We start from the raw sequence: 15194 nt of genomic DNA on the forward strand, positions 1-15194 counted from the left end.
AGATGTTTTGACGAGAAGGTCAGAGAAGCCAGACTGAGATGGTTCGGTCATGTTCAAAGGAGGTATAGTGAATATATTGGTAGACGGATGCTGGAATTGGAGCTGCCAGGCAGGAGGACTGGAGGAAGACCAAAGAGAAGATTTATGGACGTAGTGAGAGAGGATATGAAGGTAGTTGGTATAAGAGAGGAGGGTAAAGAGAATAGGGTTAGAAGTAGAAGGTTGATTCGCTGTGGCGACCCCTGAAGGGAAAAGCCAAAAGGAGGAGAAGAAGAAGAAGAATTCAGATTTGGATAGATTTGTAAAAAGAAGGGGTTTGATGTGTAGAAAAAGTCCTTTTGCAAGTTACGGGTTCTATTTTATCTGTATTTTTCTGATTCGATTAACATTTACAAATCATAAAAATCTTTTGTGAAAAATCTATTTACAATGTACAGTGACACAAGTTTTGTTATTTTTGCTGTTTATGAAAACACATTCAGGATAAAATTATACAATCAATGTGGACTTAAAGTGCAGACTTTCAGCTGTAATTTGAGAGTAATCACATCCAAATTGGTGCAAGGGTTTAGGAATTACAGCTCTTCAATTCGTAGCCACCCTGTATTCAAGGGACCAAAAGTAATCGGACGATTGACTCAGAAGGCTGCATAAAAAAAATAACAAAACTGCAGAATCCTTTCCATGGTGAAAAAAGACCCCTTCACAACATCCACTCAAGTGAAGAACAGTCTTTGGGAAGTAGGTGTATCAATATCTAAGTCTACCATAAAGAGAAGACTTCATGAGAGTAAATACAAAGGATTCACCACAGGGTGCAAACCATTAATCAGGCTCAAAAATAGAAAGGCCAGAATTGACTTTGCCAAAAAAAACACCTTAAGAAGTTTATAATAGCTACAGTTCCTACATGTTTAATCATATTTTTGTTCAACCCCTTGAATTAAACCTTAAAGTCTTCACTTCCGTTGTAGTTTAATTTCAATGCAGAGCCCAAATCGTGAAGATTGTGTTACTGTCCAAGTATTTCTGGCCCTTCATGACCTTTTTTACATAGACTAAATCCTCTCTCGCTAACTCTCTCGTCCTTAAAGAATGACCTCTACTTATCAATCATGACCTTTGGTCCGGCTTGATCAAAGAGGTTTGAGTCGATGTAGCTGCTGGGGAGGAGTGCTTTTCGACATATTGGTTGCTTTATTTAAACAGTGTATTTTGGGATACAGTTTTAGGTTTGAACACTTCAACCATGCCTAATTTGTTCTGTTCTTGTTCTCTAGCTGCTAACCAACCACTATGAGCAAAACTGGAAGTACTACTGCCTCCCATCAGGCTGGGGCAGCTACGGCACGGCATCCGAGGATGAACTACTGCTTACGAAGAAAATCTTCTGGGGCATATTTGACTCTCTGTCTCAGAGGGTGAGGAATAAGTCGTTGCTTCCACTTTTAACATTAGGGGTCTCCACCAAGGCAGCACAAAGAATCACAAGTGGTCACAACATCATTTAAATAATGATTCAAATTATTTTAGAGATTATGTACAAATAATTGGATACCATGTGTTGTGTTTTTTAATGTAAGAGGGCAGAGTGATTCATCACTGGACCCATCAGAAGCCTTTGAACACTAAATTTCAGGTCTGTTTGTAAGCACATGACTGGACTTAGCACATCTTTATAAATGCACCAGCATTAAAATACAGACTGCTGGCCTGCAAACATCGATCCCTGGATAGTTGTAATTGATCATTAGCCCTGAGCACACTGACGCTTTTTGAGTAATTCCTCACCTATGCTTTCTCTGCTTCAACCGGCTGCTCCTTTAATTTAAAAGGCTTTATTTGTTTATTTTCAGCCCACCTTAGATAAACAATTAAACATGTCACTTATAATTGTGGATGAAAATTCAATTTTTATTGGCTCCATGTTGTGAATTAGTCAGCAAGGTTTTATTTCTTTGTCCATGCAGAAATATGACCCAGAGTTGTTTAAGATGGCCATGCCTTGCCTCAGTGCTATAGCTGGAGCATTGCCACCTGACTATGTTGATGCCTCCATATGCACCACGGTGGAGAAGCCTGCGTCTGTAGACGCTCAAGGAAACTTCGACCCCAAACCCATCAGTACTTTTAAGTAAGCCAAATCAGTCACATATTTATCACAATTGTAATGTTGCCTTCAATACCATTTCTTGAATAAAGCACTGTATTGACATTTTCAGTATTGACATTTTCAGACCTGTATATGTCACAAAAATACTCCAGCCTCTTGCGTCCCCTGATCAATTTTAGCATCTGTTTTCCAGCATTTCTCTTCCAGAGAAGCTTGAGCACTTTGTCAACAAATATGCTGAGCATTCGCATGAAAAATGGTCAGCGGAAAAGGTAAGCTAAAGAGACGTTAAGAGATGTTAATGAGTTATAAACAACTGTAATGGTGCATAGCACGAGAAATCCCAAGTGTTATAAGACACTGTGAACACTTTCTTTAAGGCAACGCTGTATGTATTAATCAGCAGATATGTGTTGCAATCTTAATTCAGAACTGTACATATTATTTTACTACTATATACTTTATTCTCACCATATTACTTCATATCTGTTATTACAAAGGGAATATAACAATGCTCTCTTTTGGGAACCCAGCGGTTTGGGATTTATGGGTTGCATTTGTCAAGAATGTCTGCTTCAGCAAGTGCAGAGAGTACCACTCTGTGTGACACACACTTATGGAAGTATTCAAATGATAAATTATCCACTTACCACACTCTTTGGGCAGTGAAATGTCCTTTCATCTTTGCACCTGCTGCCGTTCTTGATCTTCAGGTGCTGTTGGGATGGAAATACGGGGACTGTGTGGATGATAAGATTAAGACTCACCCTCAACTCAGACCATACAAAGCACTGACAGAGAAGGTGAGGCTTGTCACAATTTTAAGTGAGATAAAAGTGCGTGAAATAGATAACCTGCAGATGGAGGTCACTAAGCTTCCTACTTCTACCCTTCAGGAGAAAGAGATTTACAGATGGCCAATTAGGGAGTCCCTGAAGAGCATGCTGGCAATGGGCTGGAGCATCGATAGGGCCAAGGATGGAGAGATCATGTCTCTGCATCGGGAGAGTGAAAAAATGCGAAAGATCTCTCAGACCTCTCAGGTAAACAAAAAAAATAAGAGAAAGATTTTATTGTCGTATATACAAGATCTTTATTGCAATTCTCAGACATACACACAGTACAGGTACAAAGGAATGTTTTCTTGTAAAGCACCAGTCATAATTGTTGAGAATGAGGTACAGGTAATACAAGAGGTAGAGGTATCATATAATATATACTCAGTAAAATGTAGAAACAAATTAAAATAACAAAAAACAAGTTAAAGGAGATTGCAGCAGTGATTATTGTGTGAGTCCTTATTTTGTGTGTTGAACATGATTGTTTCCTAAAAACATCTATGTCTGAGAAAAAAAAAATCAAATGTGTCAGGAGAGGTGAACGATTGCAATCCAACTGTTTGTAAAGCCAATTCTTCATAAGCCTCTTTCAGTGTGAGGTACTTAGATATACTTGTGGGAAACATTCAGTATTTGTATCAGCTGAAAATGAGAAATATTCCGATCAATTAGCCTTAGCCAAGAAAAGAATCATTCTAATAAAATACGAGAAGCTGAGACCCAAGGCTGGAACTTTAGCTTAGTGGTTGATTTATTTCTTCAACCTTTAGTTAAAGAGCGTAAGAAAGTGTCCTGTTATATCTATATAAGCAGAAATATTTTACTTGTTATAGAATCTTGCCCAAGCTGCTGTTTGACCTGCATTGGTGCAGTGAGTCAATATTGTCTGACCCCCCAAGTGGGGGGTGGGGGATTGATGGGTGGGATAGTACTGTGACTTTCCAGCCATTCAGTGACTCACAGGAAATAACTTCTTTTGGCACATAAATATCAGCTAAACGTGTTAGCTTCAGCCTATTTTTGTTCCCTGTCTTTGAATTGTTATTCATTATATTATCTATTATTTGAACATTTTCAGGCAAATGGTTTTAATCCCAGCCCCATAGACATGAGTAATGTGGCTCTATCCAGAGAACTGCAAGTGAGTGGAACTACACTTCTCTCTCTTTTTCTATCTTCCTTTCTGAAATTATAACTCAGTTACAAAAACAGTTTTCAAGCAATACTTCCAGCATTATAATGAGGAATGATGGACGTGACAGAAACTCTTTGTCTTTCTTGTTTTTGGCCCAAGGGTATGGTGGAGGTGGTAGCTGAGAATTTCCATAACATCTGGGCCAAGAAGAAAAAGAGTGACCTTGGAAGCAGAGGTGATTTTCTAATGAGGGCAATCACACACCCTATTTAAACATGAATGCTTTGAACAAGGAGCTAGGAGGAAGAGGAAGGGTCTACTGGTGTGTGTGTTTGTATGCAAGCGAGTGTTTTGATATGCTTCAGTCCAGAAGCACATGTCCATGGCTCTCCCAGAATCACAGTATATAGCTGTATATCTAGATGCTTGAGTATCAGCGACTGATGTGCTTTCAGGAGGGGGTACCCACCCTCTGTTGGTGCCATATGACACTTTGACAGCCAAGGAGAAGGCCCGGGATCGAGAGAAGGCCCAGGACCTTTTCCGCTTCCTGCAAATCAATGGCTACAGCATCACAAGGTCAACACTTACAAAAAACAATGTGACTTGGCATTTGATGAAAGTGTTTAAACTGACGATTGCCTTGCGTTTAAAATAGAAAAAAAATATTTAGATGTCAATTATAGCTCATTTATTATCTTGTAGAGGCCTAAAAGACTTGGAGCATGATTCTTCTTCCATGGAGAAAAGGTTTGCCTATAGGTTCCTGAAGAAGCTGCTCAAATATGTTGACTCAGCTCAGGAGTTCATTGCCCACTTGGGTACGAAAACATCAAACACGATTTTGCCTCTAAAGATGTGAGAAATTCTTGCAGTTTGTATGACAGAAGTATTAATGTTTTCCAGAGGCCATGGCTGCCAGTGGCAAAACAGATAGGTCACCCCATGAACAAGAAATCAAGTTTTTTGCGAAAGTAAGAATTTGACGCGCATTATGTACGAAAGTATTCGGACACCTTTTTGTTTGACTTACAGCAGCTAAAAATAAAAATTTTAAAAATCAGGCAGGTTATGTTCTTCTGGCAACTGCCAAACATAGACTTGTCTATCAGAATGCACAGACAGGACCATGACTTGTCACTCTGCAGAACCTGGTTCCACATTCGAGATGTTACTCTTTTTGCGCGCTATTTGCCGCAGCTCTAAATGACTCTGCTGTGACTTCATAAGGCCTGGTGTGTTTGACATTTATTCTGTTCAGTGATTCTGCTTTCAGTAGGCAGTTGAATAGCCAGCAAGTAAGTAGCACAATCTGACCTACTGCAGTTTTCACATATGCAGCAAATTATACACCTATCGTAGTCAGGCCTGAATGAAGTTAAGAGTTCAGTGTTCCATTTGTGTCCCAATACTTTTACACATATAATGTAGCTAATGTTACTAATTTTGAGGATAAAAACACCTTTGAATATTATTTCACACCAGTTTCATTTTTATTTTTGTCTTCATTAATTCAGGTTCTCCTCCCTCTCATCGACCAGTACTTCAAGAATCATTCCCTCTACTTTCTCTCCTCACCTAATAAGAATTTGAGCAGCAGTGGTTATGCCTCCAACAAGGAAAAGGAGATGGTCACCAGGTTGCTGTCCCAACACTTTATTCATGCACGAAAACATAGCCACAGCAGCATACCTGTCAATAACTATAAGCAGATCACCTCTATATAATCTTGTTTACATTTCTGTCTGTCTGTCTGTCTCTCTCTCTCTGTCTTTCTCTCGTCATTTGCATGTTATATATCTGCTGCTGTAGGAGTTTGGACAATATTTTTTGCAAGCAGAGCAGAAGTCTCCGCTCCTCCAGAAGTCATTGTTAATAGAATGGACATTTTAAATGTAAATAAATGAATAGATCTAATGACATAGCATAATTAATATTTTGAGTGTTACAAAGGCATTTTAATTAGGATGACACTGACAGGGCTTTTAAAGCATGTGTGTGAGAACTGTAACTGTATTTTGCAAATCTCACTGGAATTCTTACAGTCTCTTTTCCTACCTTTCGGTTAATGTTCACTAACTGTAATTCAGAACTCCTTTCCTTTTCTAACCTGCACCGTCCAGCCTCTTTTGTAAACTGGCAGCTCTTGTCAGACATAGGATTTCACTCTTTGGTAAGTCGATCAGTAGTGACTTCTAGCTGATGTGCATACAAATGTATGAAAAACGTGATATTTTAATTTACATAGTAAATATACATCTCGTGTTTGTTTAGAATCCATTCTATTGTATGGAATTTGTCATTTGTAATGTTTTATTTAATACAGTACATACATATGCTAAACACATCCTAAATATATTTTTGAACTTTAGCTTTTGGGCCTACTTACATTATGCAAATTGAAATGTTAAGACTGTATAATATTCATCTTCAAGGTCTGCTTGCTTCTATTCAATTATATTGAATGCTGTGCCACAAAAGGCTTAGTTGAGATCAGAAAAGGTGGCCTAGTGAAAAACAAAGTATGTATTTTTATTAGCATTACTTTTACATGTGTGTCATCTTGAAGGAAGTGACTCCACAACTATGGTGAGCTGCCTGCATATCCTGGCACACACTCTGGACACCAGGTAAGAGCAAGAAAATATGATCCTGGCAAAGTTTATTTTTTACTTGTCTGATGAAGTTTGAAATTAGCTTAAAAAAATATAATAGAATGTTAATTGTCTGAAAAATGTGTTTGATATAACATTTGGCACTCTTTTCAGTAGTATATTTGTCCTGAAAATATTCTTTTCTATGGGTTTTAATCAAGCATCCTATGGGAGTCACTGACATTATCAAAGAGCATCCTCTGGCATTTAAATAAGAACACAAATTAAATGCAGCATATGAGGCTTGAGGCCTAAAATGTTCTTTCGAGACATTATACTACTTGTTCATTCTGCTCACAATATCAGCCTGAATTAGAAATGTATTACTGTGTTGTTTTTCTGTCGATTTGCTGTGGTTTGTGTTTTTCATCTCACCTTTCTTTTGGGAGACACAATGCCGAACAATGAGTTATTCATGGGAATGTTATAATGGAAATGGAAAGGCTAATTAATTTAATGCGCTGTGTCACTTTTTTTCTGGCATCAGCAAACATCTGTCAACCTAATGCATTACATGAATCAGTCATGTTTCGGCACAGCATTATTCATACACATATGTCATATCTCATGATGCAACCCTTAAAATAAAGTAATTACATGAGTGAGTTTGTCCTGTTCTTTGTATGTTGTATTGCCTTTTGTTCACCAAGGGGTGTTAAGAGCAGACTGATAATCCTGCCCCATGCACATACATAGTTATTTTCTTTCTTATAACTTATTAAAACTTAATTTGTTTTCCTTTCTAACTCCCTCCCCTTCATCACAACAGGACAGTCATGAAATCAGGCTCGGAGTTGGTGAGAGTGGGGCTGAGGACACTCTTTGAGAATGCTGCAGAGGATCTAGAGAAGACGTTTGAAAACCTGAAGCTGGGAAAATTTACTCACTCGCGATCTCAGATGAAAGGGGTGTCGCAAAATATCAACTACACCACCGTAGCTCTACTCCCCATCCTAACAGCTCTGTTTGAACACATCACTCAGCACCACTTTGGTGTTGATCTACTTTGTGAGTCTTGACGCCACAAAAATGATCAAACATGTTGTTTAAGTGGCTGCTAAAAAGTAATGTAAGAAAGTGCAGTCTGTTGAAGAGCGCTGACATGCCAGAATCTTGACATTGTCTGCCAAAGTAAATTGTAAATTATGAAAAAAAGAAAAATATGATTTATTTTTCAGCTGTCAAACTACTACTGCTGCTGCAATAGGCAACTTAGCTTGTTTGTTTGATTTTATTTTCAAGTGGATGACGTCCAAGTGTCTTGTTATCGGATCCTGACCAGCCTTTACGCACTGGGCACTGGAAAAAACATCTATGTAGAAAGGTATGGCGGCTGAAATGTCAGTTGGAGTATTTCAAAACCCACTTATAGTTCGTGTCAACATAACCTGTTACCACCCTCTCTGTGTCCCTCAGACAGCTCCCGGCCCTCGGTCAGTGTCTAGCCACCTTGGCAGGGGCCATGCCTGTGGCTTTTCTGGAGCCACTCCTCAACATGTACAACCCCTGCTCCCTCTTTAATACCAAAAGTGGCCGTGAGCGAGCCAGTAAGTTTTGTAAATAACCAAAATAAAGAAATGTTTGTAACCGTATTTGGAAATGTATTCTTCAGGTCTAATAAACTGTTGGGAGTTTCTGGTGTATAACTGCTGGGGTTAGTATTTGGTGTGGGTCCAGGGAGGGTTCGTTATATTAACGGGTGGGTTTGCAGCAACTAGGTTGAAATGACTTATTGCATGTTTGTTGTTTGGGGAACAAAGGTACAAATTCCAGGGACTCAGCTGTCTGACTTGGTTATTGCAGGAATAATGTGTTCATTGCATTTAAACAAAAGAAACCCATTGTTCACTTGGGGTGACACTCATGTGGTAGTTGCTGGGGCCTGGTTTAGGTTTGTAATATCTTTGGGTGGTTTGTAGGGAGCAGATGGGCCGGGTATTTGTGTGTTGATCTATCTTGGGATAGATCTCAGCACGTAATTGTAAGTAAGACATAAACAACACCCAACCCCAATCCCAGCAGTTATAGTATATACTGGAAACTCCCCACAGTCTATTAAAACTAAAGAGGCCTCTCAGATGAAAGATGAAACATTTCAAGGAAAAAACTAAATCCAATTGACGCAAAAAGATTTGATAACAATATTGTATGATGTAACACTTCATTGTTTATAATATAGAAATAAGGTCATATCAATGCAATCATGTAAATCCTCGTATCCGTAGTTCTTGGCATCCCGGACTTGGTTGAACAGATGTGCCCTGGGATACCACGACTGGATGGGCTGATGAAGGACATAAATGACATGGCTGAGTCTGGCGCACGGTACACGGAGATGCCTCATGTAATCGAGGTGGTTCTGCCCATGCTCTGTAACTATCTTGCCTACTGGTGGGAGAGGGGACCTGAGTACCAGCCAGCTGGAGGGGGGAGCATCTGCTGCACCACTGTCACCTCTGAACATCTTAGCCTCATTCTTGGCAACATCCTCAAAATCCTTAACAACAACCTGGGCATTGATGAAGCCTCCTGGATGAAGAGAATTGCAGGTACTGCAGCTTAGTATAGTACAAGGCTTCATTAAAAAGACTGTATTTTTCATTCACACAAATATTGAGACCAGAGGTACACAGGCAGGATCCTTAAAACAATATTGTTTGCTCCAAAAAGGAACCCTTCAAAAAAACAAATCCTACTTAATACATTCCTTTGTGTTTCCAAAAGTATTTGAAATATGTCTGATTTGCCCATGTCTTCAAATACGTAATTTATTTTAAATTTTATTTGACTCACAATTTTGACCTGTCCTGATATTTAATGTTTCCCTTACTCGCACTCCACAACTCTAAAGGGGTTTATGTTTGCAGGAAATCTGATTTGCAGTTTTCTATACCAACATTAACACAAACAAACTGATAAATGTGTGTGAGAGCAAACAGAGTTGACCAAACATAAAAATAAAAATTACTTTACTGTTTTTGCAGTGTATGTACAGCCCATCATCGGCAAAGCCCGTGCCGACCTGCTGAAGAGCCACTTTTTGCCAACTCTGGAGAAGCTGAAGAAGAAGACGGTGAAGGTCGTTGCTGAGGAAGAGCTCTTGAAGGCGGACAGTAAGGGAGATACCCAGGAAGCTGAGCTGCTCATTCTTGATGAGTTTGCGGTACTCTGCAGGGACCTGTATGCATTCTATCCCATGCTCATCCGCTACGTGGACAACAACAGGTAACCTCATCGAGGCAATGGAGCAGCCCTCAACATTTGCCACGATACAGTATGTTTGCATGAAAGCTAGAAGATCCAGTTACTCTTTCCTGCAGGTCCAGGTGGCTAAAAGAACCAGATGCTGACTCAAATGAACTCTTCAAAATGGTGGCTGAAATATTTATCCTCTGGTGCAAATCACATGTGAGTTGCCTTGACACCTCAACTGATCAGGCAATTAATACAGAAGCAATCAAGACAAATCACCATCTTTTTTTTCTCACATTAGAATTTCAAAAGGGAAGAGCAAAACTTTGTTGTCCAGAATGAAATCAACAACCTTTCCTTCCTGACTGGAGATAATAAAGCCAAGATGGCCAAGGTAGGTTACATTGCCTCCAGTGATTTCATACAGATTTAAAAACTTACTTGGAGATGTGACTCAACAATCCTTTTGTTATGACTGTTGCAAACAATAAAAATACAAGATTTGAGAAACATCATGAAGCTGAGATTTATATAAAGTGAAACATGTGTCATACATGCTATTTGAATTCCTATCAATTTATGTTTTTTCAAGTATTGCTTTGTAACAGAGGTTCTTTACATTCATGTTACAGGTTATCAGAACTAATTTGAATCAATATCGTGTGTCTGTGCATGAGTGCAGGGGTGCGTGTATGCGCATGCAACTTGTTGGCAAAAATGAAACTAACATTCATCTTTCCATATTACTGCTCCTAGCTGATACTAAAGGGGTTTAAACATTTTCTGTTGCTTTCAGCAAATTGGTTGTTTAAAAGCAAACAGTTTTCATTGTAGTTCATGTTTGTGTTAGGGCAACACGCCTCCTTTAACTGCCCTTTCATTCTTGTGTCCTATCTGCCTTGTTTTTCTGTCTTTCTATCTGATACAGTCCTTTAAGGAAAAGGTAGAGTGATGCAGTGCATGAGCTGTTTACACACCAGCTTACTGGTTTTGTAAGCCTCAGTGATGAAGCCAAAAAATCAATAGCTTGTGCTGCTCTGCTATATAGTGTACAGTCTAATTATATGTTACATCAACTGAATATTTGTGTCCTTTGCTCCATTCATCTCTTGTGCAACGTGACATCTTTTTTTAAATCTCTTGCTCTTTTTTGGTGGAAAAAATCTTGTAGCCTATCACATGTGATTTCATTGAACTTGGTTTCCTGGTGTGATTGGCTAATAGTGATAGTGTGTTTATATTCTATTATTGTATGGGTGTGGTATCCCTTTGTGTATGTTTGTGTCACTGTTACATGTCTTCATTGGATATTAGTGTTTTTCCGTGAGCCCCCTGCTTCAGTTTTGCTCAGTGCTGTTCTATGTAGGTGTTACGTGTTGTATCATATGTATCAGAAGTGGTGTGAGACTTTCAAGTACCTGCGTAGCACAGATTTTGTCTGATCACAGACTTGAAAAGCTGACGAATATTACTAAAAATTTTTCTCTTTTTTTGGATTTTGATCAAATTTCTAAAGCTCTAAAGATATATCTAACAAAATAGTTTTTCAGTATATTTACTAGACTGAGGCCCTTTAGTTCTCTTTTATCTGATCCAAAACAGGAATTACCTAACAAGGCTTCCTGTATCCGGCATGCATGTTTTTGTCACCAGTGCCGTTTGTTGTATACGCGTGTAATTAATAACACGACTGTCTCCCAGTCTGGAGGACAAGATCAGGAGAGGAAACACAAGAAAAGGCGGGGTGAATTCTACTCCATCCAGACCTCACTGATTGTGGCAGCTCTGAAGAAGATGTTGCCTATTGGCCTCAACATGTGCACCCCTGGAGACCAGGAGCTCATCTCCCTGGCTAAGACTCGCTATCTCCTGGTAAGGCTACCTGCTAAAAACTACAGCTCATATCTATCATTTGTCAGAATAAGAGCATTTGCCTTGAAACAAGTTGTGTTATTGATATTCCGTAGAAAGACACAGATGATGAAGTCAAAGATCACATTCAGCAGAATCTTCACCTCAGAGAAAAGGTGAGTATGTTTGCAATACGTCAGTTGGTTGAAATATTTAGCTCTGATAGATTACAAATACTTGAAAAAGCTTGATTTCCTGTTCTGAAAACACACTTCTAGTCAGATGACCCTGCTGTGAGATGGCAACTGAATCTTTACAAGGATATAGTCATGAAGAGCGAGGGGTCTCGTGACCCTGAGAGGGTGGTAGACCGTATTCAGAAGATCTCTGCTGCTGTCTTCAACTTGGAGCAGGTCAAGTGCAGATATTTCTGTATTCCACATTATTTTTCAAAGTAAATCAGATTCTGTATCATTCGTAAAATACTGAACAATAGCTTTTATGCGTTCGATTGAAATTCCCTCCTCACTGCCGATTTGTATGTCCAACACTGCTTGGCAGAGACTAACATGCTGATGTTTTTTTTTTTTTCCTCTGGTAAGGTGGAGCAGCCACTGAGATCCAAGAAATGTGTATGGCAGAAGTTGCTGTCCAAGCAGAGAAAGAGAGCAGTTGTTGCCTGCTTCCGCATGGCTCCACTTTATAATCTTCCGAGGTACACTGCTAAAGGATTTCTTATTTGAAATTTAAACAACCGCCGGTGTCCAAGCCCTTCCGTCAAAGTTCAAATTCAGTTTTATTGTCAATTTCCCCGCACGTACTGGACATACAGAGATATCGAGAGGATGTTTCTCACAATCCCACTGTGTCATGAAATTAACAATATAATAATAGTAGTCATGTTCAAATTAGCAACAAAAGGCACTGTTACATAAACAGTAAACATTAAACTGTGAGGAATGAAGTATAAAGTGTATGCAGATACAGACTGATAATATACCGCATGAAAGAGTAGAAGCAGAGGTGTGTTTTTTGTGTGTACGGTTTAGTGCAAATGTCAGGAGTGGGGGGGGGGGGGTGTAGGTGTGTGTTCATGATGCGCTGCAGAGCTTTTCCGTTGCAGTCGGTGCAGCTTCTGCCCTACACAGTGTTACAGCTGGTCAGTATGCTCTCGATGGTGCGCCGGAAGAAGGTGTGCATGATGGGTCTCAGGGATTTCCCTTGCTTGAGTTTGCGAAGGAAGTAGAGGCGCCACTGTGCCTTCTTCACCAGTGATGCGGTGTGGGTGGTCCAGGAGAGGTCCTTACTGATGTATACCCCCAGGAATTTGGTGCTTCTCGCTCTTTCCATGGCTCCATTTATGGTCAGCAGAGCGTGCTTGGTGTGGCCTCACTGGAAGTTGACGACAATTTTCTTGGTCTTGCTGTCATTCAGCAGGAGTTTGTTGTCTCTGCACCACATGGTTAGAAGGTTGACCTCCTTACTGTTGTAGGTCTCGCCGTCCTTGGTGATGAGACCCACCAGAGTTGTGTCGTCTGCAAACTTCACCATGTGATTGGTGCTGTAGGAAGGTTTGCAGTCGTGAGTCAGTAGTGTGAAGAGCAAGGGCCTTCCTACCTTTCAATTTGTAGGACAAATGCCTAGCCTACAGATGTTTTCAAGGAATGGGGAAAAAAGGAACACTTGCAATTTCATGCCCTGCTGCTTTGTGACTCATTTTCAGGGAAGGAGCTACAGTAGGGTGGAAAACAATTACAGGGGCATGACCAGGAGGACGGCCATCTTCAATATGTGCTCATACAGTGTAACCTGCTCGCCCAGGAGCATGTCATTTAAATGGAACTGTTGACTGAAATATATCCCAGTGAAGCTAATGTTCATTTAACAGTGGCGTTTTTTTCTTTCTCTCTTTTGTTGCAATAGCAGAATTTTCCTTCCCAAATGAATGTGAGGCTACCACACATTCAGTCACCACCTTCTGTCAGTGTCTCCAGTCTAAATCTTTATGTCCTCAATGTCACAATGTATTGTACTGTCTTCAGGCACAAAAGTTAAAATCACTTTCTGAAGGTCTACCAACATCTTTTTCTGGAGATAATGCATGAGAACACAGTATTTGACAGCACTCCACTACACTCCATATAACCCTAACTTCCTTTCAAATACCCACCTTGGTTTTTCCTCTGGTCTATTTGTCCATCCGTCAGATGCCATCAAAACAAATTTTTTTGTGGGATCATTTCTTCAAAAGGAAACTCAATTTCCTGATATGAGGCCTACATATCTTATACAAAAAGCCACACATGGGTGGAGTACATGTTAATCCTCTCTCTGAACTGACAAGTTGGTCGTCCCGGTCCTGTAAACTTTTTTGCTTTTATCTAATCCAAACTCATGTCCTCCCTTCCCTCCCCAGGCATCGCTCTATTAACCTCTTTCTCCTGGCCTATCAGAGAATATGGATTGAAACAGAGGAGTACTCTTTTGAGGAGAAACTAGTCCAAGACCTTGCTGTAAGTATTTAGGCTGTCACTTGTGTTGCTGGGCCATAGTCTCCTGTACTTGTATTGTGTAAAGTGCTTGAAAGACCCCCCCCCACCACCACCATTCTCCACTGGGCCCCTGTCAGTCATTAGGTGTTGTTAGTGAGGTGCATGACATCAATGCTGTTGTCAGAGCCACAGCTTTTCAAAATAGTTTAGCTTAATGTTGTTCATAAGTAAGTATTACTTATATACATATATGCTATAATAATTTAAAATGCTTCTAAGATGAGATATTAAATCCAAAATATTCTGTTAAATACAGTGTGCCGGGTGCAGATTTTTCAGATTCAGTTATGAATAAAAGGGGAATGTAGATTAAATAACTTTTAAAAATCTAAACCTATGGATTTCCTTTAATTTGGTCACTGATGCAGATCCTATAACACACAAGTATGTTAATAAACTGTTAAAATACATGCACGACAAGCATATGAAAACTCAGAAATCTTTGCTCTTTGATAAAGTATCTGATTTGTCAAGTACGGTAATATAACTGCCCTGTGAAAATGATTTGTGTGTTTGCGTGGTTTTGTTTCTTTGATTGACAATTTAAAGATCTAAAACAGACCACAAAGCAAAAAAAAACAAATGTAATACCACACTGTATTTTCTAAATGCTTCAAAATGATGCGTTTCATCGTATCACTCTTCTAATGATCGTATGGGATCAATATTTTGGTTAATGTTTGAATTACCGAATAGGAGATTAATCTTATCCATCTAAAATGGTATACATTTTTCTTGAGATAATGTCAAACCCTAAATGCATTCATGGACATGCTCGGGATAGAGTCCATTCTTGTACTAGTGTTTTGTCATCTGCATCATGCCAGCATACTCAATGTCCTTTGCCTTATTATTGAA

The 15194-nt window shown here is 39.5% G+C and overlaps 1 protein-coding gene across 1 annotated transcript in view; it reads left to right on the forward strand.

The window, feature by feature from the left end:
• The window catches only part of LOC147237423 (ryanodine receptor 3), a 107248-nt gene that overhangs the window by 75942 nt on the left and 16112 nt on the right, over positions 1–15194 (forward strand). Inside the window, exons 51-76 of the mRNA XM_086169481.1 lie at positions 1281–1421; positions 1971–2134; positions 2307–2385; positions 2827–2916; positions 3010–3156; positions 4031–4093; positions 4247–4322; positions 4543–4666; positions 4793–4908; positions 4994–5061; positions 5605–5726; positions 6211–6260; positions 6657–6717; positions 7511–7749; positions 7984–8065; positions 8158–8288; positions 8967–9290; positions 9726–9966; positions 10062–10149; positions 10235–10327; positions 10862–10876; positions 11635–11805; positions 11901–11960; positions 12063–12197; positions 12387–12499; positions 14201–14297. Coding sequence (XP_086025607.1) covers positions 1281–1421; positions 1971–2134; positions 2307–2385; positions 2827–2916; positions 3010–3156; positions 4031–4093; positions 4247–4322; positions 4543–4666; positions 4793–4908; positions 4994–5061; positions 5605–5726; positions 6211–6260; positions 6657–6717; positions 7511–7749; positions 7984–8065; positions 8158–8288; positions 8967–9290; positions 9726–9966; positions 10062–10149; positions 10235–10327; positions 10862–10876; positions 11635–11805; positions 11901–11960; positions 12063–12197; positions 12387–12499; positions 14201–14297 — 3090 coding nt within the window. The remainder of the gene's footprint in view (positions 1–1280; positions 1422–1970; positions 2135–2306; positions 2386–2826; positions 2917–3009; positions 3157–4030; positions 4094–4246; positions 4323–4542; positions 4667–4792; positions 4909–4993; positions 5062–5604; positions 5727–6210; positions 6261–6656; positions 6718–7510; positions 7750–7983; positions 8066–8157; positions 8289–8966; positions 9291–9725; positions 9967–10061; positions 10150–10234; positions 10328–10861; positions 10877–11634; positions 11806–11900; positions 11961–12062; positions 12198–12386; positions 12500–14200; positions 14298–15194) is intronic.

Source organism: Fistularia commersonii, chromosome 1 (genome assembly GCF_037954325.1).
Source record: "Fistularia commersonii isolate RoL2024-O1a breed Wild chromosome 1, RoL_Fcom_v1.0, whole genome shotgun sequence".
Classification (NCBI taxonomy): domain Eukaryota; kingdom Metazoa; phylum Chordata; class Actinopteri; order Syngnathiformes; family Fistulariidae; genus Fistularia; species Fistularia commersonii.